Raw genomic sequence first — 25,958 nt, 5'->3', positions numbered from 1 at the left:
ATTCCAAAGGGTGGCATAGGAGGCATTCCGGGCATTCCTCCCATGGGAGGCGGCGGTCCGGCAGAGAAGCCTCCAGCCATTCCTGGCATTGGTGGTGCGGGCAAAGCGAGCGGCAGTAACTGTGCATACATGTTCTGCACGACCGTTCATCAAATATTTAGTCGCAGTAACAATGATTGAAATGGTTTTTGGGAAGCAGCTGGCTCTGTGAAATCGCTAGTTGTTTTTACCTGCTGGGCAATGACGTCTTTCTCTTCCTGCTCTTTAACCTTAACTTCCTTCTGAGCTTCGATCTTGTCCTTGATGAGTTCATCGACTTTCCCTGTGATCTCACGGATAAACTGGCACAACAGAGCAAATGTTAGGTTGAAAATCACAAAGGATGCCATGAGCAGTTTCTTTCGAAAAGATATTAAGTAAATGGATGAATTACCTGCAAGAGGTAGGGGAAAGAAAAGTCGATCATGTTATTGATCCAGGCAAGCTCGAGAGCGACATCCGGCCGGATCAAGTCATAACATACAAACAGACACGCTGCAAAGCATTCCTTCTTCCCCTGTTACAAGCACAAAAACAACGCTACTATGGTGAATAATAATACGCTAGTAAACAAGGTAGGTAAGATTTATCAATACAGGTAAATCTCTTTCATGTGTCTTCGTATTTTTTTTTTTTTTTGAAATTCAAACACTAAATGATTGGGCTCGATTGGTGAGAAAATGAGTTACCTGTTCAATGAAATAAACAAGTAATTCCTCTGCCAGTTCACGGTCACCGGATTGAGAAGCAGTCTCCATACAGTCCTTGTAGAGGTTATCTTTCTTCGACAATGCAATGGACTGCTTCCATCTGCCAGCCTTCTTATAGATGTAAGCAGCTACACGTCTCATCTCGAGTAGCTCATGCTTCTCAATCTTTGGTCATGTGATACAAAAAGCAAATGGCTCAGGAAACAAGTGGCTAAATGCAAATATGCTTGAATAAGGCAAATAAATATAACCCACCTTCTGTGCAAGACCTATCTGGTCAAAGCTGTCGTGCAAATCAGTCGATTCACGCAACCTCTCGTAGTCTTCCTCCTCTACATAGATCTCGTTCAAAGCCTCGTTCACAGCAGAAACATTGTTGCTCTGGACGGCAATCATGTAGGGCTTGATGAGGCGAAGATGACCAGCCTGCACAATAGAGAAGCTATTCCTCAGATTCAGAGCCAATGGTCCGAAAACTTGCAAATGAGAATGGTAAAGTTGTCTCGAACCTTGCGCATAATGTCGACAACACGTGTGTGATCCAATCTTAGGGCGAGGACATTGAGAAGATCGTTAATGATGTCCGGGTGTTCTTGCAAGTAGAAGTGTACAGCTTTGTAGTAAAGCTCCACGTTTGCGACTTTGGCGACTATATCCTTGAACTGCATGTGATCCCAAGCTTCAGGGGAGTGATTCATTACAGTGGTCGCAGCATTGTCGAATTCATCGTACTGGATGTATAAATAGACCAGCTCTTGCCAGTGCTGTTGCTCATCACAAGCTCGGATAAGCTTGGGAATGTTAAGCCTGGTTGAAAACAGCTTGATATGCTCCATCAGCTTCTCCGGACGATATCTAGCGTAAAGAACTCCCAACTCGGTAAATATGCCCATGTGGGCACGTTCCAACCCTAGACCGCTCTCCATGAGAGAGATCAATTCATTGAAACATCCCCGGTTCTGGTAGTACTCACTGACTTCTTCCAAGTCATCAACCTAATAGTTGCAAAAACATGAAGACAGTAGGTTGAATTCTCTGACACTGGTGTAAAGCATGAATAGAAAAATAATTTGAAGTACAAATATTTACAGAAATACAGTTGTAGAGAATCAATAAATTACCTGTATGATAATGTTAAGCCCACAAATTTGTGCCAATCGGAATTCCTCGGCATCGACACAAGCAAAGCAAACTTCTTTCCACGTCTTTGCACTGTTAGCTTTCCGTGCTGCATCAACAGCACCTTGAAACTGTTGCAACTTCACAAGCGTGACAGCTAACTTGGCCCAGTTAGATATGAACGCATAAATGATCTTAGCAGCCTCATACAGGGCTTCGTCGTATAAGCGATCGCCGACGCTTTGCAGATTAGCCACATTCGGCATCAGGATGAATTCTTCAATCTCACCCAATCTGTCAATCTTCGCATATGCATATATCAGTTCACTGTCAACCTTGGGCTCCTTCACCCTCTGCCTAACCATAAGAAGGTATTTGACCAAGTCATCATAAACATCACCATCCTCAGCAGCACGGATAACTTCGAGGAATTGTGTGGCATCATCTGCACGAATGAATGACTCGATCGCATCGCTGACAAGTCCTTCTCTAAGTTGAGCCTTGGCAACCTGACTCCAAACTGCATCCTCTTCAACACGGAACGCAAACTCAACAGCCCGCTCGATACTTCTAATGTTATCCAATAACACATTAACAGCCTGAACATTCAAATTAAATTTCTTGAAAATAGCATATCCTTCTTCATACAGTTGAGCTTCAACAGCCACTTCCCCAACAGCAGGTCCATCGAAGTTATCCAATCTGTTGACATAATCCATGACTCTCGACGGATCTGCCTTGATAGCTGTCAAGATGAGCAGGTTTTGAAGATTGGAATTTCCACTAAAAGCCGAGTTCTGAAGCACAATCTTCTCTAGAAGTTCAATCAGCTCATGGGGTAGATCAGCAGTCATAAAAGCTTTAACAGCAGCAGAGACTTGCTCTGGGCTCTTGCTTTCTGGTAATGCAGTTGACACAACCTGATCAATAAGCTGTCTTCTATATTCATTTTCAGGATTAAGAACCTTGTCCCACAGATCACCATCCATCCTTTCAACGACGTATCTGTAACCATAGAATTCGGGTGTAAAAAAGCAGCAGCAAAATGAATTTTGTACAAACAGAAATATCACATGACAAAAATGTTGCATACCTAGCTTGTAATTTAAACAAGGAGTTCTTGTTTGTGACATTGATGAGTTCATCATCACACTGTCCTCTTCGGTAAGCCACAACTGCGAGGGTAGGATCCCGTTTCTCACAATACTTACCAACAACTCGGGAGTCATAATAAGGGTTTGTCGTCAGGAAGTGCTCGGGATTGTTGTTGCTGTCGATGATAATTTTACCAAGGGCATTGTGGACATGTACATCCTGACTTCCCTCACTAACTAGATGCTCCAGGAACTGTGTGAGCAGACGAAGTCGGTTTCTGAAACACAATGTTTGAAAATTAGACTTGCAGAGACGAAGTCAAGGAAGAGAAAGAAACAGGAAAGTTCCATGTACAACATACCTCTTCTCACACTCCTCGACGAGGGGCTCGACTGGAAGCAAAGAACGAACAGAGAGAATGAGGCCTTTGATGAAATCCTCTGGACACTCATCATCTAGCAGTTGTCCCACCACCAAGGGGGCATTGCCAGGATTTACCTAGAAAGAGACATGTGAGAAATGAATGTTTGGCATATGAGATACATATTGTGACTGTTGGTAGATCCTGTACCTTCTGCACATAACCTTCGATATATCGAAGCATGTTGTTTGTGTACAGGTAATGTGTGAGATCTGGGACAAACCCAAAACGATCACAAACATTGATAAGGGGGCGAGCATCAGGGAGTTTAGCTTCCATCAGAAAGTTCTTTGTCTTTTCAGCGTCATAGAAATTGGACTCTCTTGTCACACGCTCCACTTCCTTTATTTGGCCAGTTTTCGCAGCAGCCTCAATGTACTTAAAGTGAATCTCAGGATCCTCACTGCCCCATAAAAAGGAAATAACATACTTGTAAGGGCATATGTTAGCATCATAGAATTCTGTCATAAGTTCGTTTGAAAGTACCTCATACTGAGATATGAACCCAGGAAAAAGTACAGCCCTTCATATGACTTGAATTGCTCGAAGATTTTAATACATGAATCCACACCCAATTGCTCACAGTATTCTTTGCAAGTCTACAGAGAGAATGTACCCATCAGTTTCAATCAGGGTCATAAATTTGTTACAGAATAAGATATGGTATGTTATGTACCTGCACGATTATCTGAAGGTTCCCTCTGAGATTGACCAGCAAAAGGTCCTTCATACACTCCAGAGCCCATTCACGAGATAAGGTACCAAAGAACTCCACAAGAGCCTGTATGAAAATACAAATCAATCATCCATAACCTCTGGCTTATCCAATATCTAATCCAAGCACCAGGAACATACCTGTGGTTCAATTGCATGGGTATTAACAATAACACGCTTGATGTCCGGCAACTCTGTGTAATGCTGCAGGGAAGGATAGGTAAAAATTAGAAGTGGATCGGAACGTTCAGAAAATAAGTGAGAAAATATACGCAACACTCCAACGACGAGATAGATTTAATGTGCATTACTACCTTCAGAGCTTGAATGAAAAGTCCAGCTTTTTCACAGAGCTGAGCAATACGTGGACGATCATAGTGACTGAACATCCCATTCGCAAGAATAGCATCAGCCACATTCGGAAAAGTTACCAAATTGATCTCAAGCACCTGACGAGAAAGGAATGAAATACTGTGAGATATTAATAGGGAAAATACTGTTACGCAGGCCCATGGAAGTAGTTAAAAGGATCTTATTTTACCTTTGTCTGAAGAAATGCATGCTCAGGTAGATTCGGCTTCAAAACATCCAATAAAAATGCCGTTGCTTCTCTAATCAAATTTCTCTGCAAAAAGAAAGATCAAAACAGGGCAAGTGGAACCTGATTAAGTGGTTAACACAGCCTTCTCTCTCAAGAAATTTTCACCGCTTCAACAGAAGTACCTGAAGGAAGAGATCTGTGATGGTATTATAATCTACTGGGCATCCTCCCTCCATTTGAGACATCATTAAAGCAAAGTTCACCGCTCCCTGCAATTCATTGTTGCAAGAAGCAGGATATTTTCACAAAATCTCAAGGCAATCAGATATAATAGCAGCCAATCTTTAGGTACTAGTAATGGAACCGAATTATATAATGCTTCATATACTAGTTCTTTCTTTTTACTTTCTTTGGTAGGACAACATATGGATTCCCAAGAGTGCTGTAACCACAAAAATTAATTCCACTGACCTGAGGATCTGTGCGAAGGATGGTTTGCAGGAGAAAGAGATAATCAGGAGTGTACCCAACCTATACCAACAACAACATCAGTATCTTAAAAACCACAGAACATGCTGCAACAGTAGAGAGTACACCAAATTGACCTGCTTCGAGTAGATTAATATTTTGTCAAATTCCCTCCTCTCAGCAAAGGCAGCAACTACTTTTGGGGTCGCCCTGGCTTTGATGTATATTTTCAGAGCAAGATCATTGTCCACGGTCTGAAATGCAAACCAATCACCATAAATACAGAAGTTCAAAGACAATTCTACACAATTTTGTTCTATCTCAAAGTCAAACCTTCACAAGGTCTCCAAGCTCCTCACTGCACTCCAACTTGTCCTCTGCCAACCAATTCTCCAGAAGATTCTTTTTATTCTGATTCACAACCAGTCGAGAAAGCTCCAGAGACTCATAAGCATTAAGCTTTCCTCTAGTCAAAAGCGTGCCAAAGTACTGCAGCAGTGGAGGGGTTTGCCCAGCTTGAACAGGAACACTCTGCAAAACATAAGTTTTGAGCAGTTAGTTCAAATAAGAATCGTGTAAATCCTTCAAGCACTGAAAGAAGAAAACAGACACTATCAATATCACTATGGAAACAGGGAAAACCTGAAATTTAGCAACTGTATCAGGTGTCCGGAGTATTCCCTGTGGGGATTCTGCAGCAAGTTCAGCAGCCTCCTTATACTTTGTTTGAGCAAATAGCTCTTGGAAACGTTGAACAACCTAAGAATCACAAGCCAAAGATTATTGAAAGGTATCAAAGAAAGAAGCTTGTGTCTTTCCAAGCACTGTAAGAAAGCCAAAAAACAACTTTCAGGCATGCATGCATGTAACAATGATACCAGAAGCATGGAAGCAATGAAGAAAATCCAGCTCTAGCATTAACATGAGAACAAGGCACACTTTTGTAACAGTGGCTGGTTTTACCAAAAGCATATTCAGAAAACAACATCTTCAATATTGAAGAACATATCTATCAGCTTTTAGTTTCTTATCAACATAACCTTTTTTTCATCGAATTTCATTCCGTGAAAGGTTTATCAGGAAAAAATTATCTACATTTTTTGTTAAGTCCTGATATATCCTGCCAGGCCGTGTTCTCATGTTCGACATTATATAAGATCATAGAAAAGAACCACAGCCATATAACCTGCTCCTCCAAGGAAACCAATAACACTGACTAATCTATGTTTTATGATATACTCAAACAAATAAAAGAATCCGCATATACTTACCAGATTTTCAGCTCCAGGAAGGTTTCCTCTTTTCGCAAGATTGACAGCAAGCTCTAAATTGTTCAGCTATCACATATTGGAAACAGAGTAAAACTAACAGGGTTGACTTGACACTTCTACCAGAAGAAGAAAATACAATTAAAACTCACCTGGCCACTAACAAAAGGCACAACAGTAGCTTCATTTACAGTACCCATGAGGACTTGCCCTCTCCTATTTATTGCATAGAAACCCCCAACTGCCGAGGCTTCAGCAGTTAAGAATATTGGATCTGGACTTATACGATTTCTGTACACAGCAGTAGCTGTCTCTAGATCATAAACAAATAGTAGCCCAAGCTTGGTGATGGCATATATCAAACCATATTTGTGAGAAATCTGCCACACAACGCATGAACTTCATGAATTATGTCATCGAGACAGAATATAACAAAGGGGACCAAACATGACTCATGAGTTACAAAACCTGCATAGCCACTGGAAAATCGTCTTGAAAATCCGGAGGGAAAAAGAGATCGGCTTGTTTCTTGGTAAAAGATGGTTTCCCTGAAACCAATATCAGGCCATATGTCATGATTATGCAAGAGCAAGAGATTAATTTTAATAGAACTCGATTAGACATATGTTTTCTATCGGACACAACACAAGGAACACTAGTTCTACATGTTGGTGTATCACGAGGTTATTTACAAACACACAACAGAAAATTTCCAATTCTAATAAATTTGACAAATGATTTCCAAGAGAGCAGGTGAGGGATGGCAGAAAAGCCAGAACCTGGTTGAGCACCAAGCTCAATCACATGCAGCTTAGATGTGATCTGCCCAGCATTAACACTCTTGGTCGCAAAGGAAATAAGAGTAGAAGGATTGTCGTTCCCTGGGACCTGCTCAACCAGTACAAGGAGAATTTTGTACTCCATTTAGCGTGGTGTTCACATATAAAACCAGAAAGCAAGAAATTTAGTATATACGGACTTCCCCAAACCTTAAATTGAGCAAAAGATGCAGCATGTGCTTCAAGGGCTTGACTGCGCTGTTGATCCACAGAAAAAAGCTGCATGTTCCCTTTCACCAGTTGCGGTCTCTACAGGAATATGGGAAATCTTCCTAAGTTAGAAACCCAAACAGTTGGAATAGTGAAGAAGATTAAAGGAACAAACACGATAACACAACTTTCATAATTATGTAAAATACCAGTATGACATAACTGAATGAAAAAGTTAATTACCTCAGGTGAACCAGGGGCAATGCCTATCAAGACTAACCACTTTTCTGAGGGATCACATTTATAGTTTATTATCTGATTGTTTGCCAAGTTTGCTGTCCTATCAAACACTTTAACTGGGGCAGAATCACCTGAGCACAAGTTATCAAATTAAAACCTGAAACCAGGATCTAACATGAAAAGAAACCTCTAGGTGCCTATTTGAGATAGAAATAAGACATACCCTCAATTGACCAATGATAAACAGACGTTTGTGTGACCAAACCCAACATCTTTGGGGTAATCCACTTCCAGAAGACAACCTAGAATGAATGAAAAAAGGCACAAATTTAATCAACATGTAACACATAAACTATCATCACTAGGCAAATAGTCAGATCCCACCTGCTCCGGCATCTGATGTGATTTGATTTTTGTTTTTGCCTCAATGTTGAAGATCTGTAGATGATCCTGAGTGGTACCCTGAAGTTGAGCTTTAAAGAAACGAAAAATATAAATATAAGCATAAATGAGATTGTAGATAAGGAAGCTACACATAATAACAAAAAAAACTGTCATTGTCTATGCGAAAGTTTCTCCCTCATGCAAACTGCAAATAAACAGAATAAGGAACAACAATTTTTTCTGCAAAACATGCACAAAAGATGACAAGAGAACAAAATCCACAGCTCTGTTATTTAATACAAGATCTTCAATACCTTTACCTTTGCCGCAAACAGAGCACAAAGAATAGTCAAAGAACCAAAATTAACATTGAATTTATTAACTGTAAAATGTTCTTTATCTGTATCGTCACTATCCCAAAAGACCTGATTCATACAGAATTAAAAATCACTTAATGCAATTCTATTTAAATTTATTTATGTGAAATGATTCAACCAGCCAGAACCCTGCATTTCCTAGAACTGCTAAAATTGAAATAAGCAATGGAGGAAATTCAAGATTCAACAAATATATCCAGTTTAAATTTATCTACACACACACACATCCCAAACCATTCTAGGACAGAAAATAAATGAAAAATGAATCAGTATTCACTACAGTTTATGTGAAATGCCAAGTCCATCAAAACAACAGCATGTATTATTGAATGGTGTGAGGCTATTCAACGGGGCCAATGCTACAGCTTCTAGATTCATACATGTAACACAGACTGGGTCTGGATCCAATTTCAGTATTAGTCTCTCGGAACAGACAGCATAGAGAATTAGTTTAGAGAAATGAGAGGTCAAGATGAGAGCTCCTGAACAACTATCAGCGACCTGAAACTCTATCTCATACCCTACCTTTCAGTGCAAGGATCCTTGAGTTGGGATTCATAAGAGCCGAATCTGCAGTGATAGGCCTCCTCAGGGGCTGCATCGGCATATTCATGTCAATGATCACTACACTGTTCTGCGGAGCCGTTTCCCTCACACAAATGTACTTATCCGATTCCATGGTGACATTTGTAAACGTGATAAATTGCTGGTTGATCCCAATGCTCGGAAGCTGCAAAACCGCACAGATCACAAAAAGTCGACTCACTAAATTCCTCGAGAATCCTAGATCAAAGAAACCGTCTCCACTACATAAAAGCACTAAACACAAACTGAAGTACAATCTTATTCTACGCAGATCTGAAATTTCCAGATCCGGAAAATTATCACCCCGAAATGATCAATCGCTCGTCGCTCGCGCTGTACATAGCGAAGGCGATCCTAAACTAGCAAGAGGTTTTCGAACTGCGTAAATCTTCAAACATCAGAATGCCTAAGTGATTTATCAATCTTGTCCTATCCAAGCTCGATTCCATAGCCAGATATTCATTCAGGAGCGCGAAAAACGGAGGAAATCAAAGAGATGATGAAGAAGGATAAGAAGCTTACCGTTAGGATCTCTTTCATGGCGATCGGAGCGTTGGCGGCAGCCATGGTGACACCGAGAAAACGGTACCAAGATCAGATAATCACGAGCCGGAATCAGATCTAAGATGAGAGAAATGACGGAAAAAGGGAGAGGGACGAGGAAGAAGAAGAAGATAAGAGAATTCCCCAGTCGCTGCGAGATCTGAAGCAGCGATTTGTCCCTGCAAAAGAGAAGAAATGGGCGAGATTTTGCAAAATGAATTCGACGACAGAGGAAGCCAGCAGTCTAATGGAAATCGCTAAATTAAGATATATGGGCTTTGATAGTTTTCAAAATGGGCTTATATTTCTTCGACTCGGCCCAAATAAGTAATTGAGCCTTCATTAAAAGGAGAAATTGTAGAAATTTTAGCTAAAATTGGGTTCTTTTTCAGAATATTATTTTGAAACAGATAAATAGGAAAATCATATATAAATATCTAAATTTTTATAAAAATTTCATATAAATATTAAAATATAAAATATTAGATAAATAACTAAATTTTTTAAAACGCCTATACAAATATTTAGATTTTTTAAAAAATTTAAATAAAATATTTAGATATTTTCCAAATAAAAATAGTTATTTAAGAAATTTTGAATTTATTTAAAGAAATTAAAAATTTTAGGTATTTTTTTTAAAATTTAAAAAAATGGATATTTATATATAAAAGTTTTATAATTCGAATATTTATTTAGAATTTTTTATAAAATTTTAGGTATTTAAATACTATTTTCTCTTAAATAATTCATTTTTATTCACATTATTTACATTTTCAACAGCCAGAAAATAAATCATACACAAAGACATTCGGTGCATTCTACATGGAATTGTGTGTATGTAATATGTATCAACATTTAAGTAACTATGGCGTAATAATGAAACTATAGTGTATAACACGTGATGAGAAATCATGAAGCAAAATGTTTGAGAAAAAATTATGGTAAGGCTTATATCGTCAAAACACCCTCTCGTGCGGCGAAAATCAGATCGGTATAGATATCCAGCAGCAGAGCGAAAAGGAAGAGGGAAATATAAGGTACGGACAATCTCGGTGACATACGGTCCACGCGTTGGACAACCAAGGAGCTTCCAAATATACGTCAGCGAATTCGATTGGACACGTGGCGTTCTCCAGAGCCCCAACAACAGACGCAATGACATGTCCGATCTCCCTGTTTCTGCCACATCGGACATCCACGTGGCGACCCAAGCAAAGCACCTCCAAAAACTCGGACGTGCCCCTAATCCATATCCTTCGGCTATATATATAAAGCTTCGTCATCGTCATTACATATAGATACATATACACAAGTATAAATCGGGAGAAGAAGAGATTTGGTGAGTTGGGGAAGAGAGAGAGATGGCAGCTCAACAGGAGAGGGAAGAGCTCGACGAGAGGGCGAGGAAGGGAGAGACCGTCGTCCCTGGTGGCACCGGCGGGAAAAGCCTCCAAGCTCAGGAGCTTCTCGCCCAAGGTCTCTCTCTCTCTCTATATACATATATATAATATCATTCGGATATATACGTAGCTTAATGTTATAGATTAGCTTGATGTCACACATCTCGTTCTCAACGCAGAAATGGGGGCAACAAAGCGAAAAGCGAAAACAAATATGATTTTACTCTTATGAATACGCATGTATTGTGTGTGTGTGCGTGTATATATATATAATACACACATGCGCATCCGCAACGTGTATGCCGTTTTGTTACTAACGTAGTGCGTGTGCCCACGAATGAACATACGTGCGGTCAAGCATGAGTCGAACATTATATGAAGGGAAAATGGCAAAAACCCACATAGATTGTATCAAATGTATAAGATTAGTACATCAATTTTTTAATTTGACAAAATCTCTCACTCGATTTCAAATTTTCCCGTTTTCCATCACCGATTGTTTTTTAGATTTTCAATTAACACCAGAGAAGGAATTAACTATGATATGTCAGCGTCCGATAGCTGATATGGTATGATACATCCAAAAAATATCACGTCAGATGACACGTAACTTGCTATGTCAGCAATTCGAATTATTTAAACCGGTTTATTTGATTGCACCGGTTAAGTGAAAACCGATTTTTTTTAAAAAAAATTAAGATTTAGGATTTGGCATTCCTCTCTCCTCTCCTCTCCTTTTCTTCTCTGGTGGTCCGAAACTCTTCCTCTGGTTCGCCTGCGTCGTATGTGGCCTGTTCCATTTCTGAGTTTCGCATCGTAAAGCGGCAATTGAATAGAATTTCAGGCAATCAGATTCATAATAGAAAAAGAGAGCTAAAAATTTTAAAGTCAAGCAAAGAAACACACCTGGAGAGAGGAAGAAGAATGGTCGCCAAAGAAAAAAATCAACAGATGGACACATGATTAATGCAAAGGGGAGGTGACGACGAAGGACGCGTAATTAAGGATTTTTTAAATTCAAACAAATTGACAAAGAAGAAGAAGAAAACTCATAAAATTAATTAATTAATAGAACGGATCGAATGTGTTGGAATCGTGCCATTGAAAATTCATACGTGGGTTTGGGAAATTGGGTGTACGTTAATGGAAAAAAGAATCCGAGAACAGAAAACAAATTACATACAAAGAAACTATAAAAACAAAATCCAAAAAAAATACATTAACTTTTCAATTTTTTTTAAAAAATTGAAGCAGGAGCAGGAGAACCACGAACACCGTGAACCACTGAGAGCAAGAGCGAAATTGGAGCAGGACCGAATCACCGAAGTAGCGAAACTGGAGCAGGAGCACGAGCGAACCACCGAAATAGCAAAACTTTAGCATAAGCGAACCACCGAAGCAGAAGCGAACCACCAGACGACTACCACCCACGTCAGAGCAACACCGACACGAGTCGGAGCCACGCCGGAGTTCGTTCGTCTCACCGAAGCTCGTTCGTCTCACCGGAGATCGTCTCACAGAGGAGGAGAGGAGAGAACAGGAGAGAATATGAAGTTCTGAAAGTGAGATCCCAATTTTTTTTAAAAAATTTCGGTTTTCATTTAACCGGTGCAATCAAATGAACCGATTTAAGTAATCCGAATTGCTGACATGGCAGGTTACGTGTCATCTGATGGGTATTTTTTCGGATGTGTCACGCCACATCAGTTATCGGACGCTGATGTGGCACAGTTAATTTCCTCTCTGTTGTTAATTGGAAATCTAAGAAACAATTGGTGATGGAAAACGAAAAAATTTGAAATCGAGCGGGGGATTTTATCAAATTAAAAATTGACGTACTAATTTTACACATCTGATACAATCTATGTGGGTTTTTGTCATTTTCCCTTATATGAATAGAGAAAACGTTTTGCTCGTCCTTATTCAAACATATATGTGTAAGTACGTGAAGGAAGTATATGCTATGTATATATCTCTTTTCCTTCTCTCCCACACACAAGCACACACGGAGATATATGCATGCATATGCGTTTATGTATATTGAATGATACACAAAAGGTGAAACAATTGATGGGGTTTTTGGCTATATATGTGGAGGGAGGAGCCGTGGAGGGCAAACGAGGAAGGAGCAGTTGGGGAAGGAGGGGTACCGGGAATTGGGACGTAAAGGCGGTCTCGCCACGGGGGACAAGCCTGCCGGCCAACGCGCGGAGGACGAGGGCTTCCAGATCGACGAGTCCAAGCTCAATACCAAGACCTAAGCCCGTATAAAATGTGCATTGAACGAATCTAATGTACTGTCTTTTCTCTAATTAACACGTCTCTCTCTCTCTCTCTCTCTCTCTCTCTCTCTCTCTCTATCTCTCTCTCTCTCTCTATCTATCTGAGGAAATGTATACGAGGAAACATCGGTTCTGTGTTTCTGCACCTTGATACTGTATGGAATGCATTTTATAAAATATTTGTAGTACTTTTACACTTATTTTTTTTTATAACGGTGGGAATCTACCCTACGACCTAAAGATCCGCATCCCGCATCGTCTTATCTTTCGAGCCGGATGGTAACGGTGTGGACAGTAAACTAAACAAAAAAATGTGAAAGAAAAACATTCTTCCAAATTATTTGGAGAAGTCAACTGTAGAATGAAATGCAAATAACCTATATATTTGTACTTGATTCTCAGTCAAACCCTAAAGGTTTATTATTACCACACAAAAAAAAAATGTTTTTTTTTGCTTCCTCGGATTTGCTATATGATGACCATTATTAATTAAAAAAATATTTCCTTCCTATATATCCGATTTATCCTTCTGTGTTTCCGTCGATTTATCTGAATATCTAATTCGTATTTTTCGTATATTTGGCGAGCTAAATATTCACAATTACAGCTTTCTGGTAATTTAAAATGGTCACGAAAAAAATTAACAGCGGAGAAAATTACAGTGCAGTACAGATGCTGTCGGGAATCTTCGGCGAATCATAGTTCATATTCGAGGAATCTCTCATGAGGATAAACGATTCTCGTCGAACAGAGGAATTCAGATCTTGTGGAGAATATACACAGAGAGCAATTCGTTCCACGTGTCGGGCAATCCCGGAAGACACCAATGAAGACAGTCGGCGAAGGTTGCCGGATCCGATGTTTGCTCCGGCGATACCAATTTCCCCCGGGGGGATCCGTAAAACGAGGTATGCCCATCTTTCCTGTACTCTGATAGTCTCGTTATGTTGAGGAATTTGATTGGCAATTTCGTCGATTTCGTCACGTTCTCCGCGATTTCGAACATCCTCCGATTCGTTCCGACATCCAGTGTTCGTGTTGTGTGTAGAACAGGCTCTGTCTCTTTCTCGCACCTGGTTCCACCATTGATGTTCCAGTCTGAGCTACTGTTCCATTTTCGAGTAATCGTAAGGACGAGGAGAGAAGAAGATGGTATGTAGTCTTTCCCTGTTTGTTCCTAACTTCCTATGTTGAATTTGGACATTAGGGTTGTAACCTAAGCCTGAATTCACCTTCATGCTCTAATGGAATTGAATTCAAAGGTTTGCTGAATTTGGGTTTAAAGCCATTGCTATGGTAAGGTTTATCCCTGGTTTATGCTCTTGTTGGTCTTCTTGTAGTTTCAATTATCATACTAAGAAGACAATTACCATTGATTTTGGCTTTAGACTCGTGAGAAGTTTCGACTTAGGGCTTCTGCTATCGAATCTATTCATGCCTCAATCTAGAATCGGGCAATGGATAAAAGTACCTGAGATGTGTCGGCGACATGCTGCTGAAGAAAATGGAAGTTCGACTCGGGTCGATGTTTTCTTCTAGCCACATTGCCCATGTCCTTAGGACTTTCTCGTACGTCATGTACATATCGATTTCTTCATACTCTTCCGACCCTTCACCGAAGGATCCCCGTCTTCTTCTTCATGCATTACGGTAGAAACTAAGCAAGATTAGCCTAGTTTTTACATGTCCGGGGTTGGCAACTAGATTTTTCAGAACTTGATGTAGATACTTACAGAACTTTGATCGTCGAATGCTTGGTCCACCATATATACGTGTTGAAAACGAGGTAGTCCGAGTCTTTCCAGTTCTTACCGTGGTTCGAGATCGATTCCATCATGATCGCTGGCTCCACCTTCCCATCTCTCTTGTCTGGAGGGTCAGCGTTTGATTCCACTAGGAAAGGAGCCCAGTAAAATGCTATGGTTGCGTTGTACTCCTGCAGTTTTCATAAATGGTAGAGAAATGGCAGGGAATGGATTTTTCGAGTCTCGTAATATTTCAATGTAGAAGGCTGTCTATATTAAGCGTAGAGGAAATGTAGAAACCTCAATGTAGAGCGCTGTCATTTGTGCTGTGTACCTCAGGCTCCTTTTTCTCATAGGAAGGATGGTTTGAAGCATACAAACCATGGACTGCCACTGGTTATAATGTATTGAATCACCAATGAACATCAGCTTCTTTCCCCTAAGTTTTTCCAGCAATGGCTTTCCTTCAAACCTAGGATATCATGAGAAGAATCATTAAGATTCCTCGTCCATGTCCTGTCTATACTTGTGGAATATATATATATATATATATATAGGAACTGACCTTGGCAGAGAACAATCCCGAGGTTGCCATCTCCATTTCTGGTACGTCGAGTCTGGTCTCCCATTTCTCGTACATGTCACCCACTTGGATAGGAACCCGCATTCGTCTTCTTTGTAAAGAGGATGTGTGACGTCATCGAAAACCCATTTCCCCGTGAAGACATCGCAGGATTGCAACGGAACCGGGTATGTTTTCTCGTCTTCCCTTCCTGCATCTGTCTGAAAAGGTAACCTTGTGTTGTGTTTGAGTGCATCACTTTGTCCGAGCCTTCCATCGGCATCTCTCCGCTCTGTGTCTCGATGTCGATCCATCTCTTGAAACTGACCGATCCTCGCATGATCGTTGTACAGGTAGCATCCGAGAAGGAAGACGGGAAGAACGAGGAACACCAGAAGAAGGTAAATGCTTCTCTTTCCATTCCCGGCTCGTTTGATCAGAGACAGGGCATAGAATCTAAACACTAACATCGTCAATCAAGAAAACTTTTAAACATGGAACCCAAGTCACAGGTCAGTTAACCAGAAGGTAATGATGATATTACACACAACTAATCCCCGCGTTTTGCAATCATGGAGTTGATATGATGACACAACTGCTCTTGTCGTTATGTTAATGTGCTTAGTTAGTCACACATGTTTTTTTATACTCCAAGCTTCAATCCTGTTTTGTTTTTTTCCCTTGCAAGGGTCAATTGTAGTTAATTAAGTTAAGGCTCGGAGTTGCTTAGTTGTTTTGTCACGTATCTTCAAACGCTTTTATTGTGAGACAAAGCTGTTCAAAAACGTTTTTAACTTCACACCAATTTCATTCCTTTTTGTTATAAAAACGTCTATTCTAAATTCATAAACCGAATATATTGCAAATTATATATATATATATATATATATATATATAATATGCATATATTAAAGTAATAGTGTTTGCTTTAGTTCCATTCTAAGATCATGACACCTAAATCAAGTCACAATCGGTTCGATCATTCTTTAGGTTTAGTTCGAACCAGTCCAGTTTATATCTCTCTTATTAGAGATATGTAAGAATATCCGAAATTTTATGATATCGGATATTATATTTGAAATTTGATCTCGTATATGTGGATCTGTTATCATGAATACCCGAATTCGAATTATGACATAAAAATTAAGGGGAATTTCGTAATTTTAAATAAATATTTGGTACTTCTGTGAATTCATAAAATTTAAAGTTGATTTTGTAAATTTTAAGAAAAACTAGGAGTAATTCCATAATTTTAATAAAAATAAATGGTAGCTTTTGTAATTATGTGATTATACGAATATTTTGTATTTACAAACTCAATTTCTAATCCAAGTTATTCGTGTATACAATTTTAAAATATCTGACCTATGAATCGATCGAGTATCTAAAAATGAAATAATTCTTCACCGCTATCTCTAATACTCTAACCAGCTAGGGTGTCAATTTAGACTCAAGATCCGAAGAACGGCCCGACCCATTTCGAAAAATAACGGATTTCAGCCCTAAATTTTTTTTGCCCGAAAAAAAAAAAAAAATTTGATCGGGTTCAAATCGGGATTCGGATATGATTCGGGCCGGTCCAAAACTCCGATAATTTTTTTAAAAAAATTTAATAAAAAAGAAAAAACAAAATAAATTTATAAAGGATTTTGAGCGGACTGGTTCCGACCGATCCAATATGAGTCAGAAATCTATAAGACCAAGCTTTGTGTTTAGTTATATTATATAGGTTCGAAAAAAATCGGGCTGTAAATGAACCCGAAACTTTCAGTCCGAGTGCAAACTCGGGCCGCTCGAGCCGACTGACATCCCTAACGGACCAATTCACCAAAAAAAAAAAGAAGAAAAAATGGAAGACAGGAATACATCTTGACCGTCGTGTTTATTCATCTCTACACAGATTTGCAATACAGTGGATGTGGGCAAATTTTTGCCCGAAATTGACATAACATTTTGGCATCCTTTGGCTCCCACCTCAGTCGAAATGGATAACGAAAACAAAATAAAAAAAGAAAAAGATAAAAGAAGTTAAATCCCCTCAAACATTTCATCCTATGGACCCTCTCCCTCTATGAGAAATCAAAGGTAAAGAAAAATGATAACATTTCACAATTCCACCCCCGAAGAAGAAGATGATGAACATTACAAAGGTTCTTTTCCAAAAGGAAAGAAACTCGAAAACATCAAAAATTTTCTGGGAGGAGGGGGGGGGGGTCACGAGAGCGAAATGATGCGAGTGTAGAGGAACTCGTTCCACGTATCGGGCAAACCCGGGAGGCACCAGTGGATGCAGTCGGCGTAGGTGGCCGGATCGGCTTGTTGCTCCGGCGTCAGCATCTTCCCTTGCCGGATCGTGTAGACCGAAGTGTGAGCATCTTTCCTGTATTCAGACAGCCTCGTTATGTTGAGGAAATTAACCGGGATCCTGAGGGACTGTGTGACGTTTTTTGCTACGGCAAACAGCCTGTAGTCCGTCCCTACACTGAACGGCATGGACATGTTAAGTATCGGTGTCGTCTCCAACGCACACTTTACCCCGTCTGGATTCTCCCAATCCAAGCTCCTAACAAAAAAACAGAAACATTTTCAACATAATTTGGTAAGCCAATCTTCATATATGTTACATGCCATAAATGCTTTGGTAAAGTGGCAAGATGAAGAATCATAGATAAACTTATACATACATATATATATATATATATATATATATATGAATCATTATAATGATTGTGATTAAGAATGATCGTATACTTGATATGGAGAGGGGACATGCTGGTGAAGAAGACAGTGGTGTGGTTAGGATCAATGTTTTGGTCGATCCATTCTCCCCAAGTCTTCAGGACCCTTCCGTACGCCACCGGCCGTGCCACCTCATCGTACTCCGTGTCCCCGTTATCGAACGATCCTCGTCTGTTTCCATCGAACCATATCACGAAATCACATTCAAAATATATGTGAATATACACACATAGGTAAGCACGTGTACGAATGCATGTATACCTATGGACTTAGGGTTTTGGATTTGATGTGTACCGTCATGGGGCACATATATATATATATATATATGGACAGTACGTATGTGTGTATATGTGGTAAGATGAGTGGGTTGTACTCACAGGACTTTCATGGAGAAAGTGTTCATCCACCAGATGTAAGTGTTGAAGACCAAATAGTCAACGCCTTTCCAGTTGACCCCATGCTTTTGTATTGACTCCGGCATTATTATACGGTTCTGGATGCTGTGCATGTTTGGATCGTCTGAATTCGACTGCACCAAGAACGGTGCCCAGTAGAACTCCACCGTCGCATTATAATCCTATTTTTGTTTCAGAAAATTATAAAATAAAGTTTTCAGAAGACACATCTGTGTTGTCATAAAACCAAGTCTCTGCAGCTCTTGTTTCTTAAAGTGGAACAATAAGAGAGAGAGAGAGAGAGAGAGAGAGAGATGGGAGGGAACCTCGATTCTGAAGATGGAGAGAGAGCCGGTCTTGTTCAAGCTCTTCTGACCAGGAGGAATCACAGATTGGGCCAAGCAAACCATCGATTCCCACTGGTTTCTGTTCAGTGAATCCCCAACGAACATCAACCTCTTGTTTCTTAGCTTCTCCAGCAGCAATCTCGCTTTGAACCTTCGACCAACAGAACAAACAGGAACAAGAAATCCATGTCAGAACCCAGAACCAGATGCAAAAAGAAAGATTTGATCTTTTGAGAAGGTTACTTACTTTGGCAGAGAACAGTCTCTGGGTTGCCATCTCCAGTTCTGATACAGAGAATCCTTCCTCCCATTTCTCATGCACGTCACTTGCGCCGTCAGAAACTCGCACTGGTCCTCTCTGTACAGGGGATGAGTCTCGTTGTCGAATACCCATTCTCCGGTGAAGAGATCGCATTCCTCCGGCGGAATCTCCACCTCTCCGTCGTCTTCTTCCTCCGGAACCACCGCCATTTCTATCTTCTTGTCCTCCTCTGTTTCCCCCTCCTTAACATCCTCAGTTTGCTCTTCCACACTCAATGTCGTCGTCGTAACCGTCGTTTCCTCGTCGTTCTTGATCGATTCCTGAATTGGGTCTGCGTTTTTCACCGATTCTTGATCTGGGTTCGTGCTCTTGACCGATTCTTGATCCACCAAAATCGTCTCTTTCGGTTTCGCCTCCTGGTGACTCTCTCGGGGATCGCTGGGCTTGGAGCTCGAGAACGGGAACTCGGCTATGGATTTCACGTCCTCGTTGTACATGAAAACGCCGAAGAGGAAGATGGAGAAGACGACGACGAAGATGGAGAGATTTCCGTTCTTCCTCTGCTTCATCGCAGCTGCTGTGTCGAACAATGGAACTTTCCTTCTTGAAGGATGCATCTGAAGCAAACAGACGAAACTTCCACACACCTCTTTATGTCTGTACGCTTCAGAGATAACGAGGAAGGTGAAATCGAAGGGAATATAAGAGAAAGGAAAAACAAAGATAGTTCACGAGGGAAAACGATTTACCGGGAAAATAATAATAATAATTAATAATTATAATTATAATGCGAATTAGGTTTCGTATTATATTGTTAATACCATTAGTTAATGCTATTATTGTTTGGTGAGGTGGGTCTTCAAGCCTCTTGGTGGCGAAAGATGCAGAAATTGTTTTATACTCTCTCCATCGTTTTCTTTTTTTATCCTTAATTCTTAATTAAAATATAATTTTTTTTTAATTACAATCCATATGCTTAACTAATCGTTCTTGATGTTTGTTGATAGCAAATAAAAATGGAGAGAAAAAGAAGGAGTGGATTCAAAGATTATTATTTTTTTCTTAAGTTTGTCTAAATCTCCACCTAAAGAAAAGGACTACTAACTACATTGTAGACGCTGCTTCATTGTCCACAAGATTCCATGACGAACGCAATAAAAAAAAATTAGCCGAATACTCTATAATGGTATCTAGATTTTCCACCGGATATTATTAGTAATTATAGAGAAAAGAATAAGAGTCTATATAACAATACTATATTCTCTATTTTATTTGAATTTTTTAATGTATTAAAACTATATTTTTATTGATTAATAATTCTACAAAAACTACATATTTATTTTAAATTTTTATATTATCAATATCAATAGTGATTACTTTATCTCAATGATATAATCTTTTTCCGATTTGGAATTATTTATTTCTGTATGTACATAAGAGCGAATGTAGACTATTCGGATTTGTGTAATAAAACTCGAATTTGATTGACATATGTTTTGTTTTCCCAAGCTCATGAGTTCATCCGCATTATGGTGAATTTATTGGACCAAATTCACATATGAGAAGCATGCTGCTGCTGTTATTATTATTATTATTATTATTATTATTATTATTATTATTATTATTATTATTATTATTATTATTATTACTACAAATGCTCGGTGAAATGCAGCAAATGCTCGGTGAAATGCAGCACTCTCTGCAAATTGTCACTTCCTAAATCATTATATATATATATATATATGTGTGTGTGTGTGTGTTATATTAAATAAGAACCAAGATTATGATAGAGCACTTACACGTATATATAAGAATCATCTCTTGATGGTCTTATTATCTAAAAGTATCGTTGTCTATCACTAAAATTAGTAAATAATGGGATGTAATTAGGTCCTAAGACATAAACATTTTGAGGGATTTGGCTTAAGCTTTATAATGTGGGATCATATCATTCTTTGTGGTTGTGACCTTTCATCATCCCTTTTTCTTCTTCACCACATTTTTTTTCCAATTAATTTTATTATGCGGATATAGTTAACTAAAGAGTTAAACACACTTTTCAACTAATTAAAGAGTTAATCACACTTTTCAACATTATGACGAACATGCTTACTTACTAATAAAAAAAACGAATCAAATAATATCTAAACATACTCAAAATACATCTTATCTATAACCAAATTAATTCAATTCAAATCATATATATAAAAAATTATTGTAAAAATCTAAAATTTGTAATCATAATAACTAATCCCATAATACAAATTAATAAACAAGTATGCGTCCATCACCATGTGGGGAGGTTGACGCATCCTTTCTCGTTAAGAGATACCACAACAAAATATTTATCAAACCCAATTTTTGTTTTAAAGAAAAGGAAAATGATTTGAGAAATTTTATATTAGAGAAAAGTAAAGGCTAAGGAATCCCAATGTAGCAATAGTGCACCACCAACCGTACGTATGGATGTCGTGTACTTACAATTGGACCGACCCCATTTTTCTTCAGATGTTAGCTCCGTATTCGAATCATCGCTTTTACCCCAAGTCAAAGCAACTATACGTACTACTATCCATACATATTGCATATGTATATATCGACATCCATTATGCGTTTCTGATTATTTATTTATTCTTCTTGAAGTTCCCCACGTGTGTAATAATTGGTCGTCTCTTAGCACAACACACGTACCATGTATGTATATATATATATACACATGTAGTACTAGTTTTAAAGTATGGTATTTATATCTCTCAAATACGTGATTTAATCAATCGCATTAGGACGCTAACATGAGTTTCAAGTTCTAATGTCGATTGGTAAAAGTTTTGGTAAAGCCTTTTACGGTAGAGGAGAGGTGTATAATATAAAATTTTAAATTTTAAATTAAAATTGAAAAGCTAAAAAAAATACTGAAATAACTTTTTTTTTTTTTAGTTGACGTGGTAATTTTAATTTTAAATTTATTTTAAAATGTGTGCCTGGAATTAGAAGCAGTCATTTGAGAACTCGGAGCAATCAAATCCATAGAAGCCCAAATTACAGTTCCGAAAACGTGTATTTAAGTATTTGGGCTTTCCATAGCCCAATACACTTATCAAGCCCAATAAGACAAAGACGCAGCCATTCTTCTCGTTTTTACGGCTGCAACCCCTCATTAATCCCTAGAAATACCAATAATGTCTAAAACTTTTAAAAGGTGCACAAAACCCCCCTCTGCAACTTGTGACATTCGTTTCAGTACACGCAGTCAAGGTTGCAAAAAAAAAGACATAAGAGACAAAATGGATCCAACTTATCTTAATATATATCAATTATTCGCTTTTCACATTACATCGTTTAAGAAAGTCACAGAACTGAAAAGAACAGAAAAAAGAAGAAGCAAAGAATACAGAAAACTAAGTTATTTGATCCATTTTCCTTCTTTCTCCGGCGTCAATAAACTAGAAACCATATATTAAACAACTAGCTTAAGACAAATCAAAGAATATAATTTTGCCAAATCTGTTAGAGAAATGGCCGAGCAAAAACCAGCGGCTTTTGCCCTAAGCCACGATCTGTTCATGCTCTCTGTACATTTGCTCCGCCCATGACGGAACCTTCTCCCACGCCACCGAGTCGCTCCTCGGCTGCCCATCCAGCTGCCTGGCTCCGTCCACCGCGCTGTCTTTCACAAGAGAGTTTACCCACGAGACGTCTGGCTCGTCACTGTAGTCCCTCGCGGTGGCCGGCATGTGGACCGAGGGGCTGTTCCCTCGGATGCCAAAGGAGACGCTCCGTCTCAGCTTGTTCAGCTCGTCTCCGACCTGCATTCCCCACTCGAGCTTTCCATTCGGGGAGCCCCAGTCAGAGAGATTTGACGAGGGAGCGGTCGGTTTGAAGCTCATGCTGCGTTTTGCAAAGGCCGAGGATCTCGAGTTCATCACCGCGGCTGCCACAGCTGCCGACGTGTCGAATCCTGGAGCGGGTTGTTGAGATTTTCTCGCAGGTGAAGATGGGTGGTAGCTCATGTTTTGGCTGATCTGAGAAATCCGGCTTGGAGATTGCAACTGTGATAGAGTTGAAGAGGATAAGCTCTGTTGCCGTGGAGAAGCCATGGAGGAAGAGAAAGAATCGAATGACCCAAAACCCATTTGGCCATTCTGGTTATCCAAACCGAGAAGCCTCAATTCCATCTCGATATCGAAATCACGGGCATTCAAAGCGGATTTCAATCGGCTACTCGGAAGCTGCAAAGCTGGAGGAGTAACGTTTACATTAAGGTTGTTAACTCTGTTCTGCCATAACCCTCCGTTTCTTGGAGACAAAGAGCCCCCATTGCAGTTCAGTGGAGAAATCGGTGGCGTAGAAACACTCGAGGAATATGACAGAGCTGATGATGAACCGAGGGTCAGCGGAGACATAACCGACATATCCATGCTGCTAACCGGAGTCTGAGAACAGTTAGACCTCGGTGAAAACATGGCCGAACCGGTGGACGCGTTAACGGGCCGTAACTCCTCGGGTTTGTGGGCAAAGAAGCAAACTTTACGGGCACAACCCGTTTCGTCCTTGCAAAGCCTAGTTTTGTACTGTGCCGGGTGAAGCCATGACTCAAAAACACCATGCGCGTACTCACAGGAATCTCCCTTGGGACATGACCCTTTACGAAACTCGGGACAGGGAACACATGTGTAAGGATACTTCCTCGGGTCCCGTCTCCTCGCGTTCTCGCCCGGGTGAACAAACGGGCACTCGGTCCAATCATGGGAGTAAGCCCTGGAGCAAGGCTTAACCTTGAAACTGTACATCCTGAACTCATCTGTTCCGTATATCCCTTGGTTGATGTCCGGAAGAGACGCATCGGCCGGATATTTTGTCGTCGGAGTAGCCAAACTCTTGGAGTCTTCCCCATCTTTCTCCTGGCTAAGGACATAATCAACCAAACTAGCCGACCCGACACCGCCTCTCAGCAACAATTCCACAGCTTTTCGTTTCGGTGTGGTCACGAACCTCGAAAAAAGAGCGACCAGGTCCGAGGGCTTGTTCCCATTAGCATCAACGCAGTTGGAGACAGCAGAGGCATCGAGCAAGATCTTGATGACCTCAACCACTGACCAGGCGCAGCCAGCAACAGCACAGTGAAGGGCAGTGACCCTCTCTTGGCCGCAAACTCTGTTCACATCGGCTTTGCCTGTGGAGATTATATACTTCAGAATCTCAGTACTGCCATACATGGCGGCAACCATGAGAGGGGTCCTCTCTTCGAACCCCATCTTATTGGACCCGACCCTTCTGCAATACCAGAAGCCTGACTCGTCCACGCCAAGCCCCTTCTCTTCGACCTCCCTCCTGAAGGCTGTAAGATCATCGCAGGCAGCGAATTCGAGCAATCCCGACATGGCTTGTTCTTTCTGCCTCCTGAGTTCACCTTCCGTTAGGGTTTCCGGAGAGAAAAGTTTGCTCTTTGAGCCGCTGCACATGCCGAGCAAGCCCTGCGGATTCAAGATCGATTAAGAAAAACTCGTGGGCCGATTCGGAATTTAAGAAATAACGCGAAAGAAGTCTCTGTTTGGTTGATGAGAAACTGCGAGAAAACAACTCAGAAATCCACAACAACCCACCGGAAAGCCCCCCGAAAGAAATATTCTTTACACAGGCACCAACAAATATGACCCGGTTCACGAATTTAGAAATAAAGAAAACGTAATGGAACTCGGATTTCAAATTCTCTTCTCATCCCTTAAACATTTCTAGCATTCTGATGCGCCAGTTTAAGCAAATACGAACAACTAATTAATAGTTTTCCACCACTACAAGCAAGAGACCGTTTCAATTCCACAAAGACAAAAAAAAAAAAGAAGTTTCAAAGACAGGGTCAAAGATCAAGCGAAGAACCCATGAAAGTTTCAAAATTTCAGCTCAAGAAACCGAAAACCCACCAACCCAAAGCCCCGAAGAATCAATCAATCTTCGTAAAAAATAGCCAGACCACTTTCAAACCAAAATCGCTACAACGGAAACGAAGCGAGATCAAAGGGGAACAGAGAAGAAATCCCACATACCTAGAAATAAGTTGCAGCCACAGATCAATACGAAAGCCAGAAACTTTGTAAGGATCGATACGATCTGGAGATTAAGCTGAAGCTGAAGTGGAAATGAGTGGGTTTTTAGAGAAGAAGCGAAAGACGAAGGCTCCTTTAAAGGTAAGAGAGGAGGAAGGAAGGTGCGCTCTTTCTTTCCTCTCCTTTTCTATTTTCATTTATTTATTTATTTTTAATTTTTAATTTTTAATTTTTTGGGTCAAAAGTCAAAACCAAAAGTTTCAAAGAGGACGTCGCTGTTCTTTCTCTCACTGTGACACTGATTTTTGTTAAATATATAATATATATTCCCATGAAAACGCATATATAAAAAAAAACACAAAGAAAGGCACATACTTTACATATATAATCTTTTGATATTAAAAGCGGCTTTCTTGGGACAAAATAACAGTTCCATTACAAAAGAAAGGTCCATTCCCTATATATATTTATCGTTTATTTATTATCGCATTACGTTAGTGCTTTTAATTGCGATGATATCTAACGTTCTATTTTAATATGCTTTTTATTCCCCACACCCAACGAAACAAAGCTTCTTCTTTTTGCTAAGGAAAAAAAAAGAAATTACTCACAAAAAAAAAATCCAACGAAATTCGGTGAATTAATAGAAATAGTGATATGTAGATATAAAAAAAAATCGTGGATTAGCT

General features: G+C 39.8%; 5 protein-coding genes and 1 long non-coding RNA gene across 6 annotated transcripts in view; 2 read left to right on the top strand and 4 right to left on the bottom strand.

Moving 5' to 3' along the window:
* The window catches only part of LOC104810110 (clathrin heavy chain 2-like), a 10,170-nt gene extending 457 nt beyond the window's left edge, over positions 1-9,713 (bottom strand). Inside the window, exons 1-30 of the mRNA XM_010536306.1 lie at positions 9,473-9,713; positions 8,891-9,095; positions 7,989-8,077; positions 7,828-7,906; positions 7,608-7,735; positions 7,365-7,463; positions 7,155-7,263; positions 6,844-6,923; positions 6,528-6,755; positions 6,379-6,444; positions 5,750-5,866; positions 5,441-5,638; positions 5,245-5,361; positions 5,111-5,170; positions 4,822-4,908; positions 4,640-4,723; positions 4,413-4,547; positions 4,240-4,302; positions 4,061-4,165; positions 3,871-3,983; positions 3,535-3,787; positions 3,325-3,461; positions 2,962-3,240; positions 1,871-2,873; positions 1,259-1,744; positions 1,005-1,175; positions 729-914; positions 434-556; positions 231-341; positions 1-134 (exon numbers count right to left, since the gene is read on the bottom strand). Of these exons, the coding sequence (XP_010534608.1) occupies positions 1-134; positions 231-341; positions 434-556; positions 729-914; positions 1,005-1,175; positions 1,259-1,744; positions 1,871-2,873; positions 2,962-3,240; positions 3,325-3,461; positions 3,535-3,787; positions 3,871-3,983; positions 4,061-4,165; positions 4,240-4,302; positions 4,413-4,547; positions 4,640-4,723; positions 4,822-4,908; positions 5,111-5,170; positions 5,245-5,361; positions 5,441-5,638; positions 5,750-5,866; positions 6,379-6,444; positions 6,528-6,755; positions 6,844-6,923; positions 7,155-7,263; positions 7,365-7,463; positions 7,608-7,735; positions 7,828-7,906; positions 7,989-8,077; positions 8,891-9,095; positions 9,473-9,517 (5,090 nt within the window). The 5' untranslated portion in view covers positions 9,518-9,713. The remainder of the gene's footprint in view (positions 135-230; positions 342-433; positions 557-728; positions 915-1,004; positions 1,176-1,258; positions 1,745-1,870; positions 2,874-2,961; positions 3,241-3,324; positions 3,462-3,534; positions 3,788-3,870; positions 3,984-4,060; positions 4,166-4,239; positions 4,303-4,412; positions 4,548-4,639; positions 4,724-4,821; positions 4,909-5,110; positions 5,171-5,244; positions 5,362-5,440; positions 5,639-5,749; positions 5,867-6,378; positions 6,445-6,527; positions 6,756-6,843; positions 6,924-7,154; positions 7,264-7,364; positions 7,464-7,607; positions 7,736-7,827; positions 7,907-7,988; positions 8,078-8,890; positions 9,096-9,472) is intronic.
* A 1,084-nt stretch (positions 9,714-10,797) lies between these two features.
* Positions 10,798-13,169, top strand: LOC104810109 (em-like protein GEA6). Its single transcript, XM_010536305.1, has 2 exons — positions 10,798-10,969; positions 12,991-13,169. The coding sequence occupies exons 1-2, from the start codon at positions 10,855-10,857 to the stop codon at positions 13,152-13,154; spliced, it is 279 nt and encodes a 92-aa protein (XP_010534607.1). The 5' UTR covers positions 10,798-10,854; the 3' UTR covers positions 13,155-13,169.
* A 559-nt stretch (positions 13,170-13,728) lies between these two features.
* LOC104810108 (protein trichome birefringence-like 30) lies at positions 13,729-16,318 on the bottom strand. The gene is made up of 5 exons (XM_010536304.1): positions 15,486-16,318; positions 15,221-15,392; positions 14,909-15,111; positions 14,647-14,811; positions 13,729-14,281 (listed from the first exon to the last, which is right to left on the bottom strand). Exons 1-5 carry the CDS (start codon positions 15,950-15,952, stop codon positions 13,933-13,935), a joined length of 1,356 nt encoding a protein of 451 aa, XP_010534606.1. The 5' UTR covers positions 15,953-16,318; the 3' UTR covers positions 13,729-13,932.
* LOC104810107 lies at positions 14,017-14,551 on the top strand. Its single transcript, XR_771251.1, has 2 exons — positions 14,017-14,083; positions 14,224-14,551. It is a non-coding gene; the product is annotated as an uncharacterized LOC104810107 (long non-coding RNA).
* A 1,014-nt stretch (positions 16,319-17,332) lies between the features above and the next one.
* Positions 17,333-19,935, bottom strand: LOC104810106 (protein ESKIMO 1-like). Its single transcript, XM_010536303.1, has 5 exons — positions 19,211-19,935; positions 18,943-19,114; positions 18,599-18,798; positions 18,234-18,392; positions 17,333-18,045 (listed from the first exon to the last, which is right to left on the bottom strand). Exons 1-5 carry the CDS (start codon positions 19,840-19,842, stop codon positions 17,697-17,699), a joined length of 1,512 nt encoding a protein of 503 aa, XP_010534605.1. The 5' UTR covers positions 19,843-19,935; the 3' UTR covers positions 17,333-17,696.
* Positions 19,936-22,510: 2,575 nt separating this feature from the next.
* LOC104810104 (zinc finger CCCH domain-containing protein 47-like) lies at positions 22,511-25,408 on the bottom strand. Its single transcript, XM_010536302.1, has 2 exons — positions 25,270-25,408; positions 22,511-24,699 (listed from the first exon to the last, which is right to left on the bottom strand). The coding sequence occupies exon 2, from the start codon at positions 24,685-24,687 to the stop codon at positions 22,771-22,773; it is 1,917 nt and encodes a 638-aa protein (XP_010534604.1). The 5' UTR covers positions 24,688-24,699; positions 25,270-25,408; the 3' UTR covers positions 22,511-22,770.
* Between the last annotated feature and the right edge of the window lie 550 nt (positions 25,409-25,958).

The sequence above is a fragment of the Tarenaya hassleriana genome, unplaced genomic scaffold (genome assembly GCF_000463585.1).
Source record: "Tarenaya hassleriana unplaced genomic scaffold, ASM46358v1 Cleome17, whole genome shotgun sequence".
Taxonomy (NCBI): Eukaryota; Viridiplantae; Streptophyta; class Magnoliopsida; order Brassicales; family Cleomaceae; genus Tarenaya; species Tarenaya hassleriana.
The sequence above is the reverse complement of the archived record's forward strand: the minus strand, read 5'-3'. Positions and strand labels throughout refer to the sequence as shown.

Coding starts and splice junctions, on each gene's coding strand:
- LOC104810108 (XM_010536304.1), bottom strand. CDS start 15,952: ATGTTAGTGTTTAGATTCTATGCCCTGTCTCTGATCAAACGAGCCGGG. Junction 15,393..15,485: donor CGGGATTGTTCTCTGCCAAG/GTCAGTTCCTAT, acceptor ATGATATCCTAG/GTTTGAAGGAAAGCCATTGC. Junction 15,112..15,220: donor TGACAGCGCTCTACATTGAG/GTTTCTACATTT, acceptor TGAAAACTGCAG/GAGTACAACGCAACCATAGC.
- LOC104810106 (XM_010536303.1), bottom strand. CDS start 19,842: ATGCATCCTTCAAGAAGGAAAGTTCCATTGTTCGACACAGCAGCTGCG. Junction 18,799..18,942: donor TCTCCATCTTCAGAATCGAG/GTTCCCTCCCAT, acceptor AAACAAAAATAG/GATTATAATGCGACGGTGGA. Junction 18,393..18,598: donor ACTTTCTCCATGAAAGTCCT/GTGAGTACAACC, acceptor CGATGGAAACAG/ACGAGGATCGTTCGATAACG.
- LOC104810109 (XM_010536305.1), top strand. CDS start 10,855: ATGGCAGCTCAACAGGAGAGGGAAGAGCTCGACGAGAGGGCGAGGAAG. Junction 10,970..12,990: donor TCAGGAGCTTCTCGCCCAAG/GTCTCTCTCTCT, acceptor ATATATGTGGAG/GGAGGAGCCGTGGAGGGCAA.
- LOC104810104 (XM_010536302.1), bottom strand. CDS start 24,687: ATGTGCAGCGGCTCAAAGAGCAAACTTTTCTCTCCGGAAACCCTAACG.